We start from the raw sequence: 22660 nt of genomic DNA on the forward strand, positions 1-22660 counted from the left end.
ACTATACTTAATTTTCTCTAAATAGAGGAAGGACATTAGGTCTTGTAGCCAGGAATTTTCAGATGGTGGTTTATGATCCTTCCATTGTAGAAGAATGCGTCTGCGGGCCACAAGAGAGGCAAAAGCAATGATATTTCTTTCCCTGACAGAAAAGCAAGTAAAGTCCTCAGAGACACCAAAGTTTGAGATTAAGGGGCTATGAGGTACAGGTTTACTAAAAACTTTTGATCAAATATCGTACAAAGAGATACTTTTTGTAATGATGAAACAGAATCACTGCAGCCCCTTTTTTTTTTATAATTCTACATATTCCACTACTTTCTGGTCCCAAGTGATTGAATATTTGTGAGCAAAACTACCCAGAATCTTATCATTGATTGTAAGACTGTCATAATGTATTTAAAATATGTTAATAATGACATTGAATTAACTGTAAATTTACTGATACTATTTGGTAAATTTCATATTCAAAAATGTAAAATGAAAAAGTGCAACCCCTACTTCCCTGTGTTTTTTTTACAGGAACTAAAACTATATTAAAAGACCATTACATTGATTGATAGCAAAATAAAAAATAAAACAGTAAACCTTTGTAATGAGTTTCTTGGAGAGGATTGACAACTCGGCTTCAGCAGTGTTGCATATATTTGATTATTTATATATTGACATGAGTTATATGTTTCATTGATGTGTTTTTTCTCTCTTATCTCTCTTATTTCTTCTCCTTTTTTCATTTTTTTATCGTGGTATATGGATTTGTTTGAGCATGTCTGTAGTGTTTGTAAATTTATTATTACAAAATGTTTGATAGAAAAAATACTTTTGAAAAAAAGTATTCTTACAGGTCATCTTCTTAGTCAAATTAAAAATGTAATTTATTACTCTTTCTGATGGAAGAATTGTTTTATTGCAGTGAGACATTGACTTTTCCTTTATGCTTGACAGTCTTTTTGATCATAAGTAATCGGTTAAGCACATTCATGGCCAAGAAGTTGTTTCTGGAAATGAGTCTGAACTGTTTTTCGCAGGATTCTCTTAATCTTTTAATCCCATTGAGGAAACCAGCTTTCTCATGTAAATCAGGTTTAAGAAGTAACCATTGAAAATTGACCCAAGTAAGGCTTTTTAAAGCATATGCTGCTCAGTAAATACAATTAAGAAATGATGAGCGCTGGAGACCCTGTTTGAAAGATAAACACAGGTATACAGGAGTCCCAGTAAATAAGTTTCAGGAAGCTGTCACTGCTTACTGGGACCTTTAGATATGATAAACAGCACTATGCTTCTCTTATGATGACAAGCTCTAATGTGAACTGTCTAAAAGGCCTGTTAGGCTAAATGAGTCATGTGCTTTATTTGACTAGTGACTCACACAGCGTGATCTCTTGGGACTTCTTCTGGTCCATTTGCATCCATCAAAAACATCCTGTTTAGCTCTGTCATTCACTGTTTTATATGTTTAACCTTTGTTACAATACTTCTGTCAGGTGAGTTTCATTTCCATGTTATGGTTTGTATGTCATGCCATCACTGATTTTCAATACATTGTCTATTTTCATGCTAAGCACTCTCAGGCTACTCACTGTATTACTTTTGTTAGTTACATGTTGTTACAATAAATGTCACGCCGTGAGATCTTTTTACATAATCTGATTAAATAAATTGGAAACTCACTGTGCCACAAAAGAAATCCTTACATGAAAGTTTGTCATAGCAAGCTTTTTATTTTGAGCAAAGCTGTTATGCAACTCAAAATGTTTCCTTCATTAGCGTTTTTGCAGCTTAAATACCCAATGACATCAAAAAAGTTATATTTCCTCCCAAAAACATGTAGAATATTTCCTCGATGAGCACAGCACATTTTTAATGAACACATATTTAAATATTTACAGAATGAACACAAAGTCAAGAGGGTTTCCCCAAAGAGTAAATACAGTAGAGCCTGGTATCGTCACTGTGCAGACGAACAGCAGAAACATGGTCCGATATGTTGAGTTCAAACTAGAGATCTTAACTGTTCTTTCCATCACCCTCTTCTTACCCACTCTCATATCTCCTGCTCTCTTACACAATCCCACTCTCACTCATCCACACTCTTCACTCACACTCTCATGAAAATTATAAAAAGGTGCCAGTTGAGGAAAGAAGATCCTGGTTGGCTCTTCTCTCCCCTTTACTCAGTTCGTGATATTAGAAGCGGATCTGGAACGAGCTGGGTTTTCAGATGTTCATGAAGCTGCAGCTTTCTTCTCTTTGTACGTCGCCATCATTTTCTTGATCTCTGCGATGGCCTTTCCTGGATTCAGTCCCTGAGGAGCAGCATGTCAGACAGATAGTGAGAAACTGTAACATGACTTAAAGAAAATGTAAGCGTTTTAATCTGTTTTAATTACCTTAGGGCAGGTCTTGGTGCAGTTCATGATGGTGTGGCAGCGGTAGAGAGAGAAGGGATCCTGAAGCTTTGACAGACGCTCTTCAGTGAATTCATCACGGGAGTCAATCATCCACCTGTACGCCTGCAGGATGAAAACACAGTTATCTGTTATTTAACTTTCATTTCCAACATGTCCTGCTTATTGTGGCGATAAAAGGATCAAAATGTCCACAGTGAAATAACTGTACAAGGCTTGAAAACACAAATTTGCAGGACCTTGCAGCCAAGCTTGTTGAGACTTTGATAAGGGAAGTATTTGGATCTTATTAGGATCACATTGTCAGTTGTGAAAATGCTGAATGTGCATTTTAATATCCAGAAGTTTTGAGGTTCTCGAACTTTTTTCAAAAGATTGACCTAATTATGAAATTTTTTAAATAATTGCACAGACAAGCACCTTCTGAGCGGCCAAGTATCTTAAGGGTGTGGAAAGGAGCCTATACAAAGAGGTGCAGTACAGCCTCTGTCCAATCCATGTCTAAAAACTTTGGTGCTGAAAATTGTGTTGTGATGTTTGCTGACTTCATACAACTTACTTGGTTCAAATTCCTTAAAGAAAAAAGCACTAAGTTTGTTGAGGTTTGCATCTTGTTGATTGTATTTACTCCTTTATACTCAATATGTGGGCACCATTTCCACTTTGGTCTCTGTATTTTCAGCTGTATATTTTGCTTTGTGTAAACCAAGAATCTATTTCTTGATTTTAGTCAACCTCTACACCTGTACTGATTCTCACAGTGAAGAAAGGTTAATTCTGACTGTGACTAAGTTTATTGACAGCTTATCTTTTTAACAATTTCACCAAAAATAGGATGTAAAAAATGTGGTTTATTTAACTGACAAATGTACACTACCAGTAAAAAGTTAGAAAACACCTTCTCATTCAAGGGTTTGCATTTATTTTAATTATTTGAAACACTGTAGATTAATACTGAAGACATCTAAACTATGAAAGAACATATATGGAATTATTGAATGTACAAAAAAGTGTTAAACAAAGCAGAATCTGTTTTATATTTTAGATTCTGTAAGGTAGCTCCCTTTTTCCTTCATGACAGCTTTGCTCACTCTTGGTATTCTCTCAGTCTGCTTCATGAAGTGGTCTCCTGGAATGGTTTCTAATTAACATGAGCCTTGTCAAGAGTTCATTTGTAGAATGACTTTCCTTCTTAATGTGTTTGAGACCATCAGTTGTGTTGTTCAGAGGTAGGATCAGTACACAATGGATAGCCCTATTTGACAACTGTTGTAATCCAGATAATGGAAAAACCAGATTATTTCATAGTTTTGATGTCTTCAGTATTAATCTATAATGTTGAAAATAATTAAAATAAATAAAAACCATTGCATGAGAAGGTTTGTCCAAACTTTTGAATGGTAGTGTAAGTAGGATTGTTAGAGGAATGATGTTCTAAACTCATACTTTGAAAAAAAAAAAGGTGAAGTCTCAGTTCCCCAAAGAATCAAAATGAACTTTCTTTTGAGACACACTGAAGAGCTGACGTCAACTCTTACATAAGCTCTGAGCTCAAAGAACAGCCCCAGGTGCGTACAGCTGACGCTGATAAAGTGCACCTGGGAGTTCGATGTACATAACAGCAACCAACCAGAGGATAATGTAATTAAATATTAACAATGTGGCCTTTGCTCTGGCTCCACTCTCTGCCTAAACTTTGCATTTGTCTTTCCTTACACACTGTTGGGGTCTGCTTGAGTTTTCCTCCAAATTTCAGCCACCAAATGATTTAATCATGATTTAGAAAGAAGTCCTGAAAGTGTCTGTATCTGTATCAAAGTGTCTTATTTATACAGTCTATGGTCTGTACCCACCTGCATGAGGACAGCAGGTCCCAGGTATTTGTCTCCGTTCCACCAGTAGCTGGGACAGCTGGTGCTGCAGCATGCACAGAGGATGCACTCGTACAGGCCGTCCTATGGGTGAAGAGTAACAGATTATTCTCTCAGTCTCTGTGGTCTTTTTAGACTCTACTGGGAGATCATAATGATAACATTCAAAGTGTGATATCTTAATCAGTAAAACTTTGAAATGTTAACACAAGACAGGTCGGATGATCACTCCTGTAATGAGCTCATGATGAAGATAGAGCGTCCACAGAAGCATTTATCTCTTACTGAGAGAACTTAGTGTATTTACCAGCTTCTGTCTGTCCTCCACCGACTGGAAATACTGCGTCTTCCCTTCTTGTGCTCCATCCTTCTTTTTCAGGTAGGGCTCGATAGATTTGTACTGTGCGTAGAAGTTGCTCATATCCTGGTGGAAATAATGCAAAGGTGGAATCAATACAGGCTCTCAAACAAGCAATACATGCAGCTTATGATTCAGTTAATCTTTATTTCAATGTATGCTGTGTAAAAACTACAAACTTTGGAACACATACTACAAAAAGCTTGGTGCAGTCTTACTGTGCAGCTTCAAGCAGTCACATAAACTTAATGAAATCAGTGATAAATACAACATCATGAGGGTTTTCACAGCTCTTCAGGACGAGACAGCCTCCAGTACTGTGACATTTAGGAGAACTTAGAAAAACTCTAAGGTTTCATATCTTCAAGCATGAACTTAATATAATCTAATGAATGGTTTTAAATCCCTTATTCTACTGATTTTACAATGTGAAATCACCTCTTGTTTTGTTGTATGTGTTATTTTTAATAAAAGCTTATAATAGGCCATTCTATCTTATTTTATTATTTTGTTTTGTAGCTACTATCATGTCGAAAGCTCACTGTCCTGAGGAGCCTAACTTTAAATACAGCTGGTGCAAGAAATTGTGATCATTTTATCTTCTCTGGATGGCTCAGTGTATGCTAAAGGAGATAATAAAGGAAGCAATGAAGCTTATTTCCTTATCACTAAGGGTGTAAGAAGAGCTCTTATCATAGCCGACGTTTCATGTCTGGGTTATTTCACTCCGTTAGGCACCTTAAAAACCAAAAAGGACGATTTGACCTGACCCTGAGTTTGTTTGTTCATTTTTAATCAATATTTGCTGCTAATAGTTGTGACATAACTTACTCCATGTTATCAACATTTTACAGTTTAAGTGTAATATTTTTCTGTATTGCTCTAAAATGAACTTTCTATTATTTGTATTATCTTTTATAATCTTCACACTTTCATTTGTGTTGTTGTTTTAAGTCACTTTTTGATGTCTCAATGTAAATACGTCTGTAAATAAACTCATTCTAACTCCTTGTCTTATATCAACTTTTTGTAAAATGAATTGGAATTACGTTTTATTTGTTTTAAGGTTATACAATAAATCATTTTTGTTTTAAGTCAAGATACTTTGGCCATTTAAATACAGCCACAGAAATGTAGAGTCTAGACTTGCAGTACTTACAGGCACCAGATCCTTCACCACATACATGTGAGGCAGCGGGTAGATTTTAGTTGGTTTGCTAGTGTTGGTGTCAATTTTGTTCAGACATGCCAGGGTGTTTCCTCCGTTGATGTTCATTGCACATGAGCCGCAGATACCTGAAGAAACAGAATCCGTTTTTTAGATCTCTGAACACTTTTGACGTGTTCATGTCAGTGAAACTTTCTATCTTTTAGAATTTGAAGTTGATTAGTTTTGTTTCTCACCCTCTCTGCAGGAGCGTCTGAATGTAAGCGTTGGGTCCATCTCATTCTTGATCTTAATGAGAGCATCCAGAACCATTGGACCACAGCTGTGTGAACAGGATCATGACATCATTATGAAATTGATTAGATGTTTAAAAATGCTCTGATCACGGACATTGTCTTAACTTACGCATTGAGGTCAATTTCATAAGTCTGCATTCTGGGTTTGTCTCCGGCGCTATCAGGGTCCCAACGGTAGATCTGGAACTTTTTGATCCTGGGCTCTGGAGCGGTGGCAGCTGCAGTCTGAGCATACCGCACCATCTGTTGCATAGGTAATAAGAAAGACAGCTAGTGTTAATAAACTACAACTAAGTATCAAAATGCCCCAGTAATGTGTCCTGTGTGTATATATGTGGGTTGATGTGCACCATTGTTGTGAGGCTGGGTGGGTGTTTATTGTGTATGTTTTATGCTTGTGTCTCTTATTGTGTGCTATTTGTGAAGTGTCTTTGAATTCTGTTAAAAGTGCTATATAAATAAAATGTATTATCATTATCATTATTATTATGTATTATTGTACAGACAGCGACAACACATGTCCTTATTAAGGACAAATAAAGATCTATCTATCTATTAACATTGGGCTTAATGCTTGACATGATTTCAACTCCCCCCATGAAGGGTAAGAGTCAGAGTCAGAGTTACGTACAAACACAAAGTGTGACCTCGCTGTACGTTAGGTCAACCTGGGCTAAAAAGGGAGAGGTTGGTAATTCTACCCTGTAACACCCATAGACTGTATAAATAAGGTAACACCAGAGGTTACTGTTAACCCTTCACCAGCTCATACACATAACAACAGTGGTGGCACTTTATCTACATGCATGGATCAACAGAGTTATATAATTTACTCTTTTAAGAAGTATAAAACGACATTGTGTGTCATCTATTGTGTGAAACTCTTGAGACAAAGGTTCAGTGAGGTTAAATAATCCAAATTAAATGCTTTAAATTTGAAAATAAATATATATGTGGAGAGAGATTTTGTAAAACGTGAACATAAATTCAACATACTTCGGGTAAGACACCCCTAATCATCATGTCACTGTATACAGAATCATTGTTTTCCATGTATACATTAGAACACTGTTTACTTCCTTTACCTAAGAGGACTGCTCCCCCTAGTGGTCGCTCCTGTATACTGACATGGCAATGTTACATCACTGCTCATTCGCCGGTTACCTAACTGACTCTTTAAGGACAATGAAAGACTTATTTAATAAAGGTAACTTAAATGTTTTGGTTTAGTCTTGAGGTTTAAACAGAATAATATGTTCTCTCACTGAAAGGGTTTGTTATAATGTGTATTTTAAAGCACGGAGGAGTTGCACAACACTTCAGCTCTTAGATTATAAGGCTTTAATTATACTCTATAACCTACACATTACCCACTTTTGCACAAAGTATTGCGTGTAGTTTACTTTCTATTATTAGTCACACTTTATAATGCAGCACATAATGTTCAACATTACTCAGTGATATTTACACGCCTTTAGTCAGGATCAGGGTGTGTTACTACAGGTCGTTTAATGACAAGGCTACACATTGTTGCAGTGATATACCTTTGCATGGTGAAGTGTAGCCATACTTCTAATAAACAGATGATACATTAACTCCAGTAACATTTATTTTACACATATTTAAGGAAGCCCATGAGCTACGTATGCTGAAAAAAAAAAAAAAAAAAAAGGTCCTTTACTCACCACCATGGAGCCAGCATTCCTGACAGCCAAAACATTTCGACTCAAGGCAACACACACGGCCGACATCTTTCTGACTTTAAGGAGTTTACAGCAGCTACAGCACCTCAGGAACACCTCAAGACAGACCAGACTGCTCACTTTTGTCTCAGCTGTCCTGTATGTAACCGAAAGAGACGTCCTCCACACGTTTCCACGTGACGCAAGGTGACGCAAGGTACGCTGGACTGCGTGGTGGTCGTTGCCTTCAGGGTCTCCAACCCAGCTCGTTCATCAAACAATCGGGACACAAACTGGAGTACAGAAGTTTTATACTACAGCTCGAGACAGATTTGAATGCATTTAGACTAAGAAGAGAATTTAACATTAGCTCTGATTCAATATATTTCAATACAAAACGCAGAGTTTACTTTGTAAATGTGAATGTGACTATAGATCTTGTCGGTGTCCAAGAGCTCCTGAAGGCATCATACGCAACTGTCTCTTTTGCAACCCTCATTGATGAAAAGCAGGGTCAGTTACATACTCATACAAGAAAACATACAGTGCTTATATCGTCCTATGTGCAATTACTTTGACAGCCCCGTGCAATTAATGGTAATCATATATCTTTTCTTCCTATCCCCCTGACAGCTTTTTGTGTTTGATAGTAAACTTTTATTGGTCTGTTAGAGAAAGAAAAAAACACATATTGTATTCTGAATGCATTCTATGGAAGCCCTAAGAAGACAAACATATTTGTCATTTAACCCGAGTTCTTGTGATTATGAATGGATTCCAGTTGATGTCTTAAAAAGCAACTTACAAGTTACAAATTTTGCATATTTAATTATGAACATTATCTAAAAATGTGTTAAAAAGTTAATCCTTGATTACAAGCACAATATAAGGTCACAGATTTGTTCGGTAGATGTAGATTATCACACGTGGTGTTTTTTTATTTTTTATTTCTCAGTTTGTTTTTGGTATTATTGTTATCATAGTTTTTTTTTATTGTTATTTCCTTTTACCCTTTGCACTTATCATTTTTTGAATATTCACCTATTTTATTTTCACTATTATTTATTTTCTTATTCATTTATTTATATTTTATTTTAAATTATTATGATTTATAATTCTTGTTTTTTTTTAATTCATTTACTTATTTTGTTTTATTATACAACAAAAAAACATAACTTGCTAATTAACTTGTTTACATTGATCTTCTCTGTATATAATGTGTAAAAATAAAAATAAGGGCAGACATTTGGAGGAAGGGGGGGGGGGGGGGGGGGGGGGGGTCCTTATTCACATTATGTCACAAGAGGGACTCGTGGTCCCCGGTCTGTCTTAGCACAATGTGCAGTATAGAAGCTGCTGATACCATGAGCTGACATAAGCACTCATAATATCAGGAAACTGTCACCCCTTGCTCTCTTCTTCCTTCTCTCTCTCTCTCTCTCTCTCTCTCTCTCTCTCTCTCTCTCTCTCTCTCTCTCTCTGCGTTTTCCCCCTTGTCCATCTCTCTCTCTCAGGGGGTCTTGGGTGATCCGATCACAAGTGGACAGTTCTAAGTATGACTGTGTACACCTCATTAGTAGGCCTACCTTGTGTGTCCAAATCCTTCTCAAGATATTGAGAAGAAAAGAATGGTGATGCTGGAGGAGAAAGAGACAGACAGAGAAAGAGAAAGAGAGAGAGAGAGCTGTGATCATGTGCATGAGCTACAGAGGATGATTATGGACTGAAGTGATGGCCTAAAACTTAGTTTGATCGCGAAGCCTGATGTTTCTCTACAGTTCTGTGGTTTATCAGTGAAATATAAGAACTCCACAGCAAACTGGAGTCAGATGACCACTGCTCATATATCAACTGAGAAACCCAATGACACATCAGCATTGGGCTTCCTTTATTTTAAATTTGGGGATGTATTTTTGTTTTAAATACCTCATTTGTCTCAGCATGAAGCATCCAATCCATCATAATGAGATATTTCAGATTTTGTGTCACTAGTACATGCTCTTACTGGTATCATGCTGCAATACCAGCTGTTGTTGTTGCTTTTATTAAAGGCCAGATAGAGGTAGAAGCTACTCTCTGTGGTCGGTTTTATATATGATTTATTTTGATGCGCTGATCTCATTTAATATGCATCATATCACTGACAGAGACCAACACAATAGCTGTTCTGATGGTAATGAATTTCAAGGTCAAGGGAACATTGTATGTAGACATTAATTTATTCAGTGATCTCAATCCACAAGACCAATCAAAGTGAGCATTCACCACCCACTCTCCACATAAGAAATAAACTTCACCTTTCATCTGTGAGATCAGTGCTCAACCCAAAGAGCTGCCAAGACCCTCGTTACATCTGCTTTCCTAAATTAAGTTTAGTTTTTCTTATTTTATTTCATCCTACAAAACCTAAATACAATAATCACACAATTAAAACAATTACCCATTGCACATCACAATAACCTATCAATTCAAGAGTAAGCATGTGCAAAGGACACAGTCTCTGAAGAGGTACTTGATTCCAATCCATAGCCCCTTGCCGCATATCGTGCCCGCTCTCTCTTCCCAGTTTGTTTCTCTGTCCACTATCCTATTTTCTCAATAAAGGCATGAAAAGTTCAGAAATACACTTTAAAATAGGAATAATTAGGCACTGGTGGTATTTGAATAATCATTGAATAGTTATAATCGTTATCATTGACTATCTAACAGTGTTTTTGCTTGAAATGGCTTCCATAAACACAACAGAGTAGCAGAATGAACATTTATAGGCTTCATTCTTTAAGGACTCAAAAGATGTTTGATCAAAGTCACAGTTTAAAGTAGCCTTCTTACAAAACCAACAAAGTTTGATCCTATGCCACTAAATTAGTTTTTTCCCCCACTTATACTTAGACTTTAGGGGACAATAACATCTAAAGTCTAAAAGTTTAAAGTCTAAGTCTAAGTGAAAAAAATAATTTAGTGGCAACATTTGTGATGGAGTCATTCTTCTCCAATATACCTGTCTCATGAATTATATGTATGAAGAAGGCCATTTTAAACCAACTGAAATCACCAACAAATTGTGTTTCATCTATAGTTCATCCATTCTCCTTCCTTCTATTTCATGTTGTACTAAATATTGTCTCTAGGTATCCCCACAAGTTATTTTTTATTTTGAAAGTTTGACCGGAAATGGCCTTGTATTACCTAGTGTGCTTGATCCTCGTCCGAAAAGCATGGGTTAGAGTAGCACAGGGGGTGGGGGTACTGTTAGAAACCCTCAGTGCTGCCTGTTGCCCAGACTCCATTGAAGCAGCAGCATGTCGTGGCTCTTCGGATGGGGGAAAAAGTCCGGGTCTTCCCCGCCGATGGAGGAGCAGTCGGCGGGTGCTCCTGCTGAAGGTGGCGGGGGAGCAGCTGGAGGCTCCGGGGGAGACAAACCAGGGGATAAGTGGAGTAACTTTGACCCCACTGGGCTGGAGAGAGCTGCAAAGGCTGCAAGGGAGCTCGACAAATCACGTGCGTAATGAAATTATTATATTTAAACCATAATTGAGCAAAGTAACAGTATGTACCTCATGATAAAGTTTTCATTTTACCTAAATAATGTATTTCTCACTATGTTTGCTGGAATGGAAAAACTTTTACGCACTGGCACGCTCTGTACTTTTCTGAATGGGAGTCCCTTTAGCCAGATCCCATACAACAATAGTCAAAACTGAGACTTGAGTGTCTCATGTGTAAATTAACACACTTTCCATGGCAAGGTTAAGAGCTCTACTAAACTGTCAGGGGCCATAGTTTAATTCGGCCTACTCATATTAGACTTTGCATCAACATACAGATAATAATACACGTTTTAATACTTTTTATAGAGCAGATGCTGGCAGAAGCTGCACAATAACATCCCCTGCCTCATCTGGCTTAATGAGCTGTATTTATTTTATCGCACTTCTCCAGTTTTGTTCCTGGACTTTGGCATATTTTGTTGCCCCTCAGATCCCCTTCCCCCTACAATGCCGTACATACTTGCGACATGCGTGCTCGCCTGTTTGACCTCTACGCTGCACATGGAGAGGTTTGGTGGGCGTGTCAAAGAGCAAAGAGGGAACAAAGTGTCCTTGCAAGATCAGCCTTTCACCTGTCCCACACATCATTCCCTTCATGTTAGTCTGTTCAGAACATGCATCCTGCTGTTGTTGCTGTATAGGAGTATTTTTAACCAAGCGCGTGACAAGCACAGTACACATCTGTTCTTTATTTCAGCCTTCATATGTCTGCTGTACTTTCCACAAGTACATTTGACAAGTAGGCTTCATTTAAATTATCTAGTGGTGGCTATCAACAGGTTATTACACTCAAAAGTCTAACCATAAATGTCCTGGTTGTAAAATGTAAACGGCTTAATGATGGAAACACTGTTTTCCTAATTATTACCACAGGAAATGCCAAGGAAGCGCTGGGGCTGGCTCGCATGCAGGAGCAGACTGTACAGCTGGAGCATCAGAGTAAAGTGAAAGTAGGTGCTTGAGGAGGGGGATTAATTACACACAGTCTGTACAAAGAACCCATTTAGATGGAGCAGTGTCAGTGATCAAACCATTACAGGGCCTCTGATCAGAGTCAGAAAGTCTGTGTTGTGCAAGATACAAACTAACACTGAAACAAGTAGAATATGAAGGTAGATATGTTGCAAAATGCACGAGCTTGTAGACTTGGTTTGAGAACCTGCAGAAAACGATTTGAGAACTTGTTGATCAAAAATCTGAACTTGTATGTTTCATTTTTCACTCGTAAAAAAATTCACACACGTGAGCTGAATTTGAAGTTACAGAAAAAAAAATATGGTCGCTTGTGGAAAAAATGTGAACTTGTATTTTGAAAATTTTCACTTGTAAAAAATATTCATACAGTCACAAAAACAATATTCACATGTGTAGATTGTTATTTACAACCACAACTCAGTGATTACAACCTCTCGAATCGGTCCCTGTAACTTCACAAATGAGCTTTCTCGCATTGCAAAGTGACAAATCTGCGCGCTTGACTTTTGAAACACTTCTTGCACTGCAATTTTCAAAATACAAGTTCACATTTTTTCCACAAGCTATCATGTATTTTTTTTTTACTTCAAATTCAGCTCACATGTGTGATTTTTTTTTTTACAAGTGAAAAATGAAACATACAAGTTCAGATTTTTGATCCACAAGTTCTCAAATCGTATTCTGCAGGTTCTCAAACCAAGTCTACAAGCTCGTGCATTTTGCAACATATCTACCTTCATAGAGAAGTACTCCAACAAAATGATCCAGTTGATAATGATTCCAGAATATAAGTATAACAATATGTGTTTAAAAAAATGCCATGTCAGTTAGAAGGACCCTTTGTACACATACAATGACAGAAGAAAAACTAAAAAACATCACTTATTATAAAAAAGTGCAGGACATGTCGGCTCTGTTTTTGTAAAGAGTGTGCATCATTTCTTTATATTGCATGCCCCAGATTCTCTTGATATTTGTTTTTAATAACAATAAGAACAAACTATATCAAATTGATACTTCACATGTTCTTGTTTGCTTTAAAAATTGAGGTTTAAACTTTAAAAACTGTAAGAGAATATAAAAAAACGTCCCATCTCAGCTTTGCACGACCACAAAGAATGTAATAGTTTTGTTTTTTATAAAGTGGTTCTGAATTATTTGAATACCTAAAACAGTTCCCAGAAAAATATAGAACTTGCTGCTTACTTTCCTTTTATTACACAAATAATTTGTTGATACAGTTAGCTGCACATAACATGGTAAAAATGTAACTAAACAATAGAATTAATATGAAATATTACAGATATCAATTTATTTTAACCACCTGTAAGCTACTGCAAAATATAGTTACACTGCCTGTGATGTGATTCTGCTATCAAATGAAACTACATTTAGAGTTTGTCACTTCTGAACCTTGATGTCAGTTTAAACTCTTCAACAGGAATATGAAGCAGCTTTGGAGCAGCTGAAGGGCGAGCAGATCCACCTCCAGGGCGAGGAGAGACGGAAAACACTTGGAGAGGAGACAAAACAACACCAGGCGGTACAGTAAAAGACTTAACATCACATGCTTCTCTGATATTAAAATACACATTATACATAAAGTTATAAGCATTACACATGTAAATGTATGAATCATTTTCTGTATCACCTCTAGAGGGCACAGTATCAAGACAAACTTGCCAGACAGAGATATGACGATCAGCTCAGACAACAGGTAAACCTTTTAAAGTAACTCTTCACTTTGATACCTTAACACCTGAAAAAAACACACATTTAATGTTTGTTTTTACATTAACAGCAATTCCTCACTGAGGAGAACCTTCGCAAACAAGAGGAGTCTGTGATGAAACAAGAGGCCATGAGAAAAGGTAGAAGGAACCTTTGCATTTGCACATTATTCAATCACCAATAATGTGAAGTTTAAGTTGTTGAATCATCCTGCTCAAAGATGAATGGGTTAGAATTGTAGTCACATCATAAGGATAATGTGACCACTGTCATTTCTGTGACAAGGCTGGTGGAAACTGTATCTTACTTATAGGCCCTTTAAGCCAACATGCTTTATTTTTATCGTATGGGAGTTATTCAGAACGCAGGATCTGTTTCTTTAGATAGTTTAAATCTAGTTTTTCTCATCAGTGTAATACTTTTGAAACCTTACTGATTACATTAAACCCTGACAGAAGAGGTTATACGTACACAGCTTTTAATTCCTGCATCCTTTCCTCCCAGCTACCATCGAGCATGAGATGGACCTGAGACACAAGAACGACCTGCTTCGCGTCGAAGCCGAGGCCAAAGCCCGAGCCCAGGTGGAGCGGGAAAACGCAGACCTGATCAGGGAACAGATCCGCCTGAAAGCTGCTGAACACAGACAAACTGTCCTTGAATCTATAAAGTGAGGGCAAATGACATAGCACCCTCCCTAATCTCCAGAGTAACTGACATGTTATCTTCTGGTATCTCTCGCAGCTGTTAAACTGAAGTCTCAGAGGGTGGCTATGAGTGTTTCTGCCACAGTGGAGGCGGTCGGTGTGATAATTGTGTTTTGTTCCTGGCAGGACGGCCGGGGCGGTGTTTGGGGAGGGATTCAGAGGCTTCGTCTCTGACTGGGACAAACTCACAGCCACGGTAAATCCATGTCAGACCTGTCAGACTTTGAACCCTTTAACCACAGGAGGACTGCAGAGGATTATGGGAAACCGTGGTTGTCATATTCCATTTTCCCTACAGTATGTTTTAAGATTTGTGTGTGTGTGTGTGTTTGCTTCTGTCATCCCCCACAGGTTGCTGGTTTGACACTCTTAGCTGCAGGAGTTTATTCTGCCAGGAATGCCACAGCGGTGGCCGGGCGCTACCTCGAGGCTCGTCTGGGCAAACCCTCTCTGGTCCGAGAAACCTCCAGGATAACTGTGGTAGAGGCCATGAAGCATCCAATCAAGGTCAAACAACATCCAAATGTTTCCTTTCCCCCTTTTTATTGTGAGGCCTGCAAAACTATCTATCTTACATCATCCCCTAGGCATATCAATGCAGGCTCTGTGTGGCAATAGTGTCACTTTTTAGGCATTTTTGCATGTAATTTAATCTGCCTTACACCCTTTTTTTCCTCAACTTTTTGTTATGTGTAAAAGCTTTTCACAAGTGACAGTGAAATGTTTGGTTTCTCTTTTTAATTTAGGACTTTGACATCAGCCTGTGACAGCCAGTAGCACATGAGATCTCTTCTCTGTCAAGAAATTGTTGAAATGGATTTGCTAATTCATATTTTGGCCGCAGCATGTCCATGAATCAGACTAAATAGACAGTGTGTGTAAGATTTGAACATGAAAATGACCAAAACAAAAAAGCCATCAGCTCTGAAACAATGTGTGGAAAATGAATTACTACGTTCAAGTTTTATTTTTAGACACTGAAATGACAAAGCTTGATGTGTGATAAATGTAGTTATTTTGGGGATTCTTTCCTCAAGTTTGATTCGTCTACATGAATAGAGTTTGTTCGCTGTCGAGCTGAAGAGTCACTCCTTGGTGATAAAGTGCTGAAATGATGCAGCTCTCTGTAAAAGCTGAGCACAATACCAAGCAATGTCTTTATTTATCTGTGTTTATTTTTTGAGAACTCAGATGTAAGATATATTTCATCTGCTCAGTTTATGACTGTTAAATTATTTATGATCCCGGCATAATTTCTCTGTTTTCCTCACTTTCAGACAACCAGGCGTCTGAGAAGCAAACCGCAGGATGCCTTAGAGGGCGTCGTGCTCAGTGTGAGTCATTAACTGCTTGATGTTTTTGATGTATTGTTTTGTAACATTTATGTTAAAACTTTCTGAGAAATGCTTAATCTTGTCATTTTGCCGTGGATTACACAGGCACCTTTGGAGGAGCGTGTACGGGACATTTCCATCGCTACTCGTAACACGAGGCAGAACAAAGGCTTGTACAGAAACATCCTGATGTACGGGCCTCCTGGAACTGGAAAGACACTCTTTGCTAAGGTATGACTGGATCAAACTCAAATATTTTCTCCTTGTCCTGTCTTATTTCTTTTAATATATATTACCAGTCATAAGTTTGGACAAATCTTCTCACGCAATGGTTTTTATTCATCTTAATTATTTTCCACATTGTAGATTAATACTGAAGACATCAAAACTATGAAATAATCTGGTTTTGCCATAATCTGGATTACAACAGTAGTCAAATAGAGCTATCCATTGTGTACTAACCCTACCTCTGAACAACACAACTGATGGTCTCAAACACATTAAGAAGGCAAGTCATTCTACAAATGAACTCTTGACAAGGCTCATGTTAATTAGAAACCATTCCAGGAGACCACTTCATGAAGCAGACTGAGAGAATACCAAGAGTGTGCAAAGCTGTCATGAAGGAAAAAGGAGGCTACTTTATAGAATCTAAAATCTAAAACATATTCTGCTTTGTTTAACACTTTTTTGTTCATTCAATAATTCCATATATGTTCTTTCATAGTTTTGATGTCTTCAGTATTAATCTACAGTGTTTACAACAATTAAAATAAATACAAAACCTTGAATGAGAAGGTGTTTTCTAACTTTTGACTGGTAGTGTATATATTTTGCTTTTATTAAACAGTTAAATATAGTGACTTTTTGCATATATTCAAGCGTGTTTACATTTAACAATCCAACCTATGGAAGAATAGCTCCTCAGAAACGCAACAAATGAGGCATGAGCAGTGATTGGCTGCCTTCAGAAAATACTACAGAAATGATCTGGGTCATTTCTTTCATTCAATAAAAAGTGTTTCAGTTTTTTATGCATTTATAGTTAATTTATTTATTTAATTTATTTGTGTATTTATTTTTCTGCCTGACTGTTTTCCATTAACAAAAATACACACACTTTTTCCACCACCTCCCAGAAACTGGCTCTTCATTCAGGGATGGACTTTGCCATCATGACAGGTGGGGACGTGGCACCCATGGGGCGCGATGGAGTCACTGCCATGCACAAGGTGTTTGACTGGGCCAGCAGCAGCCGCCGAGGGTAGGCGTTTTAATTTGCTCCTTTTAACCGTCTGTTTGATATTGACCCTGAGAGTTCATAAGTGAAGACCATATGTTGTGTTATATACAGAGCTGTGTCATTATACTGACTAATTACATTGAAGGCCTTAAAGCAAAATGTGCTTCTAATCTCATCCCTTTGATGTTCTCTGATTCTCTGCAGCGTCTTGCTGTTCGTGGATGAAGCTGATGCCTTCCTGCGTAAGCGAGCCACTGTGAGTTCAGCTGCAGTGCCATACGCATGGTGATGACGCGCTGTGTTTTAATCATATATTCATGAGTCATGATTTTTGCATCACAGGAGAAAATCAGTGAGGACCTTCGAGCCACCCTCAATGCATTCCTGTACCGCACTGGGGAGCAGAGCAACAAGTTGGTACCTTTTAAATTATTCACTGTGCATGGCTGAGCATGAAAAGGTTATCGCCATGACGGAAAAGGTCACTGACCAGGTCTAAGTAGCCTCTCTCTCTCTCTCTCTCTCTCTCTCTCTCCTCAGGTTCATGCTGGTGCTCGCTAGTAACCAGCCGGAGCAGTTTGACTGGGCCATCAACGACCGCATTGACGAGATTGTGAACTTTGCGTTACCGGGTCTGGAGGAGAGGGAGAGACTGGTGCGCCTGTATTTCGACAAATTTGTTCTGGGTCCTGCCACTACAGGGAGACAGTGAGTACACTTACTGTGTTTCAATAACAGCTGTGGCTCCATGGCAGAGGTGATTTACTGCTGCAAAGGAAAGCATTGGTCCCTTGAGGTAGCCTTGCCAGCTCAAGTTGCATAATGGTGAATATAATGTGTTCAGTCCTGGAACCAAAGTGGTGTATGAGCCTTTGCTTATTGCTTTCATGAAATGGTGTTTAAGTCCACAGAAGTATACAGAGACCATTGCAGAGTGCATTGGCCAGTTGAAACCATTACATGAATGCATGATCAATGATAAGACACTAGGTTGAGCTCCTCGTTCACTCATTATTAAATCACTGTGCAAACCTTTCTGCTTTAACTCAACAGGAGATTAAAGCTGGCTCAGTTCGATTATGGCCTGAAGTGTTCGGACATCGCAGCGCGAGCACAGGGCATGTCTGGTCGTGAAATCTCTAAACTCGGCGTGGCCTGGCAGGTGAGTAGAAATGCATGTTGACATAAAATATGACCCCACTATGAAACAAATCTAGAGCCAAACTTTAATCACATTTGTTTTTCTGGAAGGCTGCCGCTTACTCCTCTGAAGATGGAGTTTTGACCGAAGCCATGATTGATGCAAGAGTTGACGATGCCATCGTGCAGCATGCACAGAAAATGGACTGGCTGCTGATGGAAGCAGGTGAAGGGGTCGGCAAGTTCGGTGTCATCATCCCCAAGGAGACGGCTGCAGGAGTTGCAGCCAAGGAGGCCGCTTTGACCGCACAACCCGAAGATGCAGCTCCGACTATACAGCAGGTTCTCCCGATCATAGAGGCTGTGAGCAGTGCTGCACAGGCAGAGGCAGCGGCTGTACCTACAGAGGTAGAGGCAGAAGGTATCCTTAAAGAGGCAGCCACTTTGGTTAAAGAGAGTGAAGCTGTAGGGACAGTCGAAGCCGTTGCTGAGACGGCAGCTGCTGTCCCTCTGGTGCAAGAGGTTGAGGCCATAAAGGACCTGACTGAGGAGGTTCAAAGCACAGCTGCTGTTCCTGAGCTGAAGGATGTAGTCACAGAGGTCGCAGAGGCTGAGGTCGTACAGGCTTCCACTGTCCAAGAAGCTGCTGCTGTGGGTAAAGAAGAACCAGCAGCTGAGGTAGCTGCACAAGAGAGCGGGGCCACAGAGGCAGTCAAGGATGCAGAAAAACTGGAGACTGAGCTAGACGCTGTTCTCTCCAAAGAGGTCCTGGAGCCAGAAGCTGCAGTAGCTGGACTCGCTCAGGAGTCTGTGGTTCAGGAAATCGAATCAGCAGCTAAGACAGCTGAGGGTGTAGAAGCTGAAGCTCCTGTGTCTGCCACAGAAGCCGGAGCTGATGCTGCAAAGGTTGTAGAGGAAATCGCAACCAATGTAGCTGAAGTAACCGAGTCCGTGGCAAACATAGCAAAGGAGGCTGAAGTTATTGCAGCTGATGTCGCCAAAGTGGCTGAAGCTGTGGCAACTGTCACTGGAGAGATTGAGGCAGCAGTCGTCAAGGAAGTGGAAGCAGTGGAAGGTGAGGCTGCAAAGGAAGCAGGTGAGGTAGCAGCTGAAACATCTGAAGTTGTCAAAGAGGCTGAAACAACAGTGACAGAGGTGATCACAGAGTCTGAGGTCATAGCTGCAGAGGTTGTTAAAGAGGTGGAAAGTGTAACATCTGCTGCAAAGGAAGCTGAAGTCACCCCGGCAGAAGTTCCCAAAGAGGCTGAGGGTGTTTTAACAGAATCCGCTGTGGAGACTGAGGCCAAAGTAGAGTCTGAGGCGGCTGCTGTTGAGAGTACCGAAAAGGATCAGACTCTCACTGCAGAGACTGCTGCCAAGGAAGCCGAAGTTATCCCTGCAGAAGTGGCTAAAGAGGCAGAAGTCATCCCAGAAAAAGCTGCCAGTGAAGAAGTCATCTCTGCTGAAGTGACCAAGGAAGCAGAAGTCAGTCCAGCTGAAGCTCCAAAGGAGACAGAAGTCACAGCAGGGGAAGTTTCCAAGGAGGCAGAGGTTGCTCCAGCAGAAGCACCCAAGGAGGCAGAACCTGTGCCTTCAGAAGACGTGAAGCTGCCTGAGACTGCTGATGTTCCTGCTGCCAAGGAAGCCGAGTCCAGCACAGTCGAGACTGTAGTACCTGAAGCCACCAGTGAGACAGCAGCTGCTCCAACTCAAGAATCCAAGGTTGATGCAGAGTCCGTTGTGTCTGAGAAATCTGAGAGTCCAGTCGCAGACACATCAGCTCCCTCTCCCACCACCGAAGAGGCTGAGAAGCCCAAACAGAGCGGAGATGACGGCAACAAACCTCAAGACAAGCCAACTCCAAAGAAATGAGTTCTTTGAATCTTTAGCCTCTTTTCACAGATGACCTCCTGACATTTTCTAAATGATCTCAGGTTATTCAGACCCTGACATTTTCAGGTACTTGCCTTTCGCACTTCTATATTGGATGTGCTCTCACAACTCTGTTTACTCTGTACGGTTTAGGTTAGGGGGGCAGCTTGTTAGTGCATAGAAAGAGGAAGAGGGGTCAGTAACTGCAACCATTTCTGGGTTCTTATCACTAAACATGTTTCTGTAAGACTAACACATCAGTAGAAAATCATAACAGCACTCTGAGGTAAGCAGTAAAGAGATTAAAGTAGAGGCGCCCCGCTCAACGTGAACGATGTCATCACTCTGCACCTTTGTACATTATGTTCTCCTGACTTTTACCACGACTTTGCACAGAGATTTTACATGAGGGCTGTCAGGAAAATGTCAGAATAAATTTTGTGTGAAAAATGTGTCTGTCTGTGTTCACATGTGACGCCTACCCGGACAGTGGCGAGGTATTTTCAGGAGTGCAGTGCATGTGTGAAAAGGGCTATGATGAAAAACTACTGTAAATGATACAAAGCTGTAACTCTTGAGCTGTGAGTCTAAATCCTTCACCTCTGATTGTCTCTGTGTGTCTGTCTCTCTGCTTGTAAAATGATTGCAAAGAATGCCTAGATGAAGATTATAGTGTGATTTTGGACTGTAGATTTGCAGGAGTCTGAGTAAAAGTACGTGTGGACCACTAAGACTACCCGACTCTCGTGTCCTGCTTTCTTACTTTCTCTCCTCTGGGCATCCGTACCATTTTAAGAGTCTGTGTCCGTCTGACATTTAGAAAATTTGCCCTCTAAAAGGAATTTTCATGCATGTTAGCTGACCAGTTCTGGCAAGAGTTCAACTACCTGTCTGCTCAGGACATCTCTCCCTGGCACTTGTTAGAAAGAGCGCAGTTGCAGCTCAGACCTGCCCTTGACAAATGCTTTTTTTTTTTCACCTTTCAGAGAAGGACTGTGGGTTCTGCCAGACCTTTATTTAAATGTTGGGGATACTCTGTAGGTTTGAATGTGATACTACAAACCCAGATCCAAAAAGTTGAGACTGTGTAAACTGGTCTCCTCAGTTCTCAAACATTTACACAGTGTTGTTCACAGAAGAGGTGATGCAACACAGTGTCACAATGTTTTTTTTTTAATGTGTTGCTGTCCTCAAATTTAGAATGAGCATTTATTTTTTTATAAAACAACATTTTTCAGTTTCAGCAACTGATTCATTGTCTTTGCATGATTTTCAATGACATATAGGCTTTAAATAATTTGAAAACTATGAAAATCTGATTTATCAACATTTTACACAGTGTCTCTACTTCATAGAAAATGTTCCCTCTGGAGTAAATAAAGTATCCTGATTCAGATTTTTGTAACCCGAGGTTGTAGAGCCACACTTCCATGGACCTGTTTTGTCTCCCCCTGTTAGTCATGCGAAGTGTTTTGCAAACAGCAGTCTCTTGCAAATGTGTGGTTTACAAAATGTCCTGTGATAGCTGCAATTTGTACAAGAGGGCACAGGATTCATCAAACAATCACTCACTCAATGACATAGACGGAGAATTAATTTACATTTTCATCAATTTAATCTCTGCATGCTCTGGATCCTGCTACTGAGATGTGACCATTTTTCCTTTTTTGTAATTACAATTTTGTCATGCACCACATACTATCAGGACCAGGAAGCAATCCTACGACCACTGCGATGAGGACTATGGCCTCTCTACTTGCAAAATCGACACTCATTAATTATAACTTTGATATCCTTGCCTTCCAGGCAGCTGGTAGAATAGCACAAGTGATAGAAGGCAAATCTAGAATATTGTTATGCATATTTTATAGATAAAAAAATGACTGCTTAAAAGATTTAAGGAATAATAAATCATGACTAGTCTCAGGTGTGCTTGATATCTTCAAAGAATAGTTGACATGAATATCTGTGCACGGTGACGTTGGCTCTGTTCGTGTGTTTGCTCTAAAAAAAGAAAACAGCAGTCCAAGGAGAAAACGAATCCTCTGCATGCCTCCACTGTTGCCGGGACGAGTCACACTGTTCCAGTAAATAACATTGGAGGGCTTTTCTCAGCAGCGTCAGGATGTCATTGGCATTGTTAGTCATCTCCAAAGTGTTGTTAGTCAGTGCTCATGAAATTTCTATTTGAATTATAACAAATGGAACTGAAGCTGTCAGCAGGACCTCTCTGTATAATCTGTCTGTTGTGCTGCTCTGAAATAACCTCTCACCAGGAGAACGTGTTCTCATCTTTGCTCATATGATGGGAATGACACAAT

At 39.4% G+C, this 22660-nt stretch overlaps 2 protein-coding genes across 2 annotated transcripts; one reads left to right on the forward strand and one right to left on the reverse strand.

Annotated features, from left to right (window-relative positions):
- Positions 1 to 1704: 1704 nt before the first annotated feature.
- Positions 1705 to 7990, reverse strand: LOC117822071 (succinate dehydrogenase [ubiquinone] iron-sulfur subunit, mitochondrial). Its single transcript, XM_034696697.1, has 8 exons — positions 7790 to 7990; positions 6214 to 6347; positions 6045 to 6130; positions 5800 to 5936; positions 4590 to 4706; positions 4265 to 4366; positions 2394 to 2516; positions 1705 to 2309 (listed from the first exon to the last, which is right to left on the reverse strand). Exons 1-8 carry the CDS (start codon positions 7853 to 7855, stop codon positions 2229 to 2231), a joined length of 846 nt encoding a protein of 281 aa, XP_034552588.1. The 5' UTR covers positions 7856 to 7990; the 3' UTR covers positions 1705 to 2228.
- Positions 7991 to 10990: 3000 nt separating this feature from the next.
- Positions 10991 to 21075, forward strand: LOC117821216 (ATPase family AAA domain-containing protein 3-like). Its single transcript, XM_034695327.1, has 16 exons — positions 10991 to 11287; positions 12211 to 12287; positions 13754 to 13855; positions 13970 to 14029; positions 14114 to 14183; positions 14548 to 14713; positions 14877 to 14946; positions 15102 to 15257; positions 16028 to 16084; positions 16190 to 16315; positions 17224 to 17348; positions 17532 to 17583; positions 17670 to 17740; positions 17868 to 18035; positions 18381 to 18489; positions 18579 to 21075. Exons 1-16 carry the CDS (start codon positions 11089 to 11091, stop codon positions 20337 to 20339), a joined length of 3369 nt encoding a protein of 1122 aa, XP_034551218.1. The 5' UTR covers positions 10991 to 11088; the 3' UTR covers positions 20340 to 21075.
- Positions 21076 to 22660: the final 1585 nt, after the last annotated feature.

The sequence above is a fragment of the Notolabrus celidotus genome, chromosome 11 (genome assembly GCF_009762535.1).
Source record: "Notolabrus celidotus isolate fNotCel1 chromosome 11, fNotCel1.pri, whole genome shotgun sequence".
Taxonomy (NCBI): domain Eukaryota; kingdom Metazoa; phylum Chordata; class Actinopteri; order Labriformes; family Labridae; genus Notolabrus; species Notolabrus celidotus.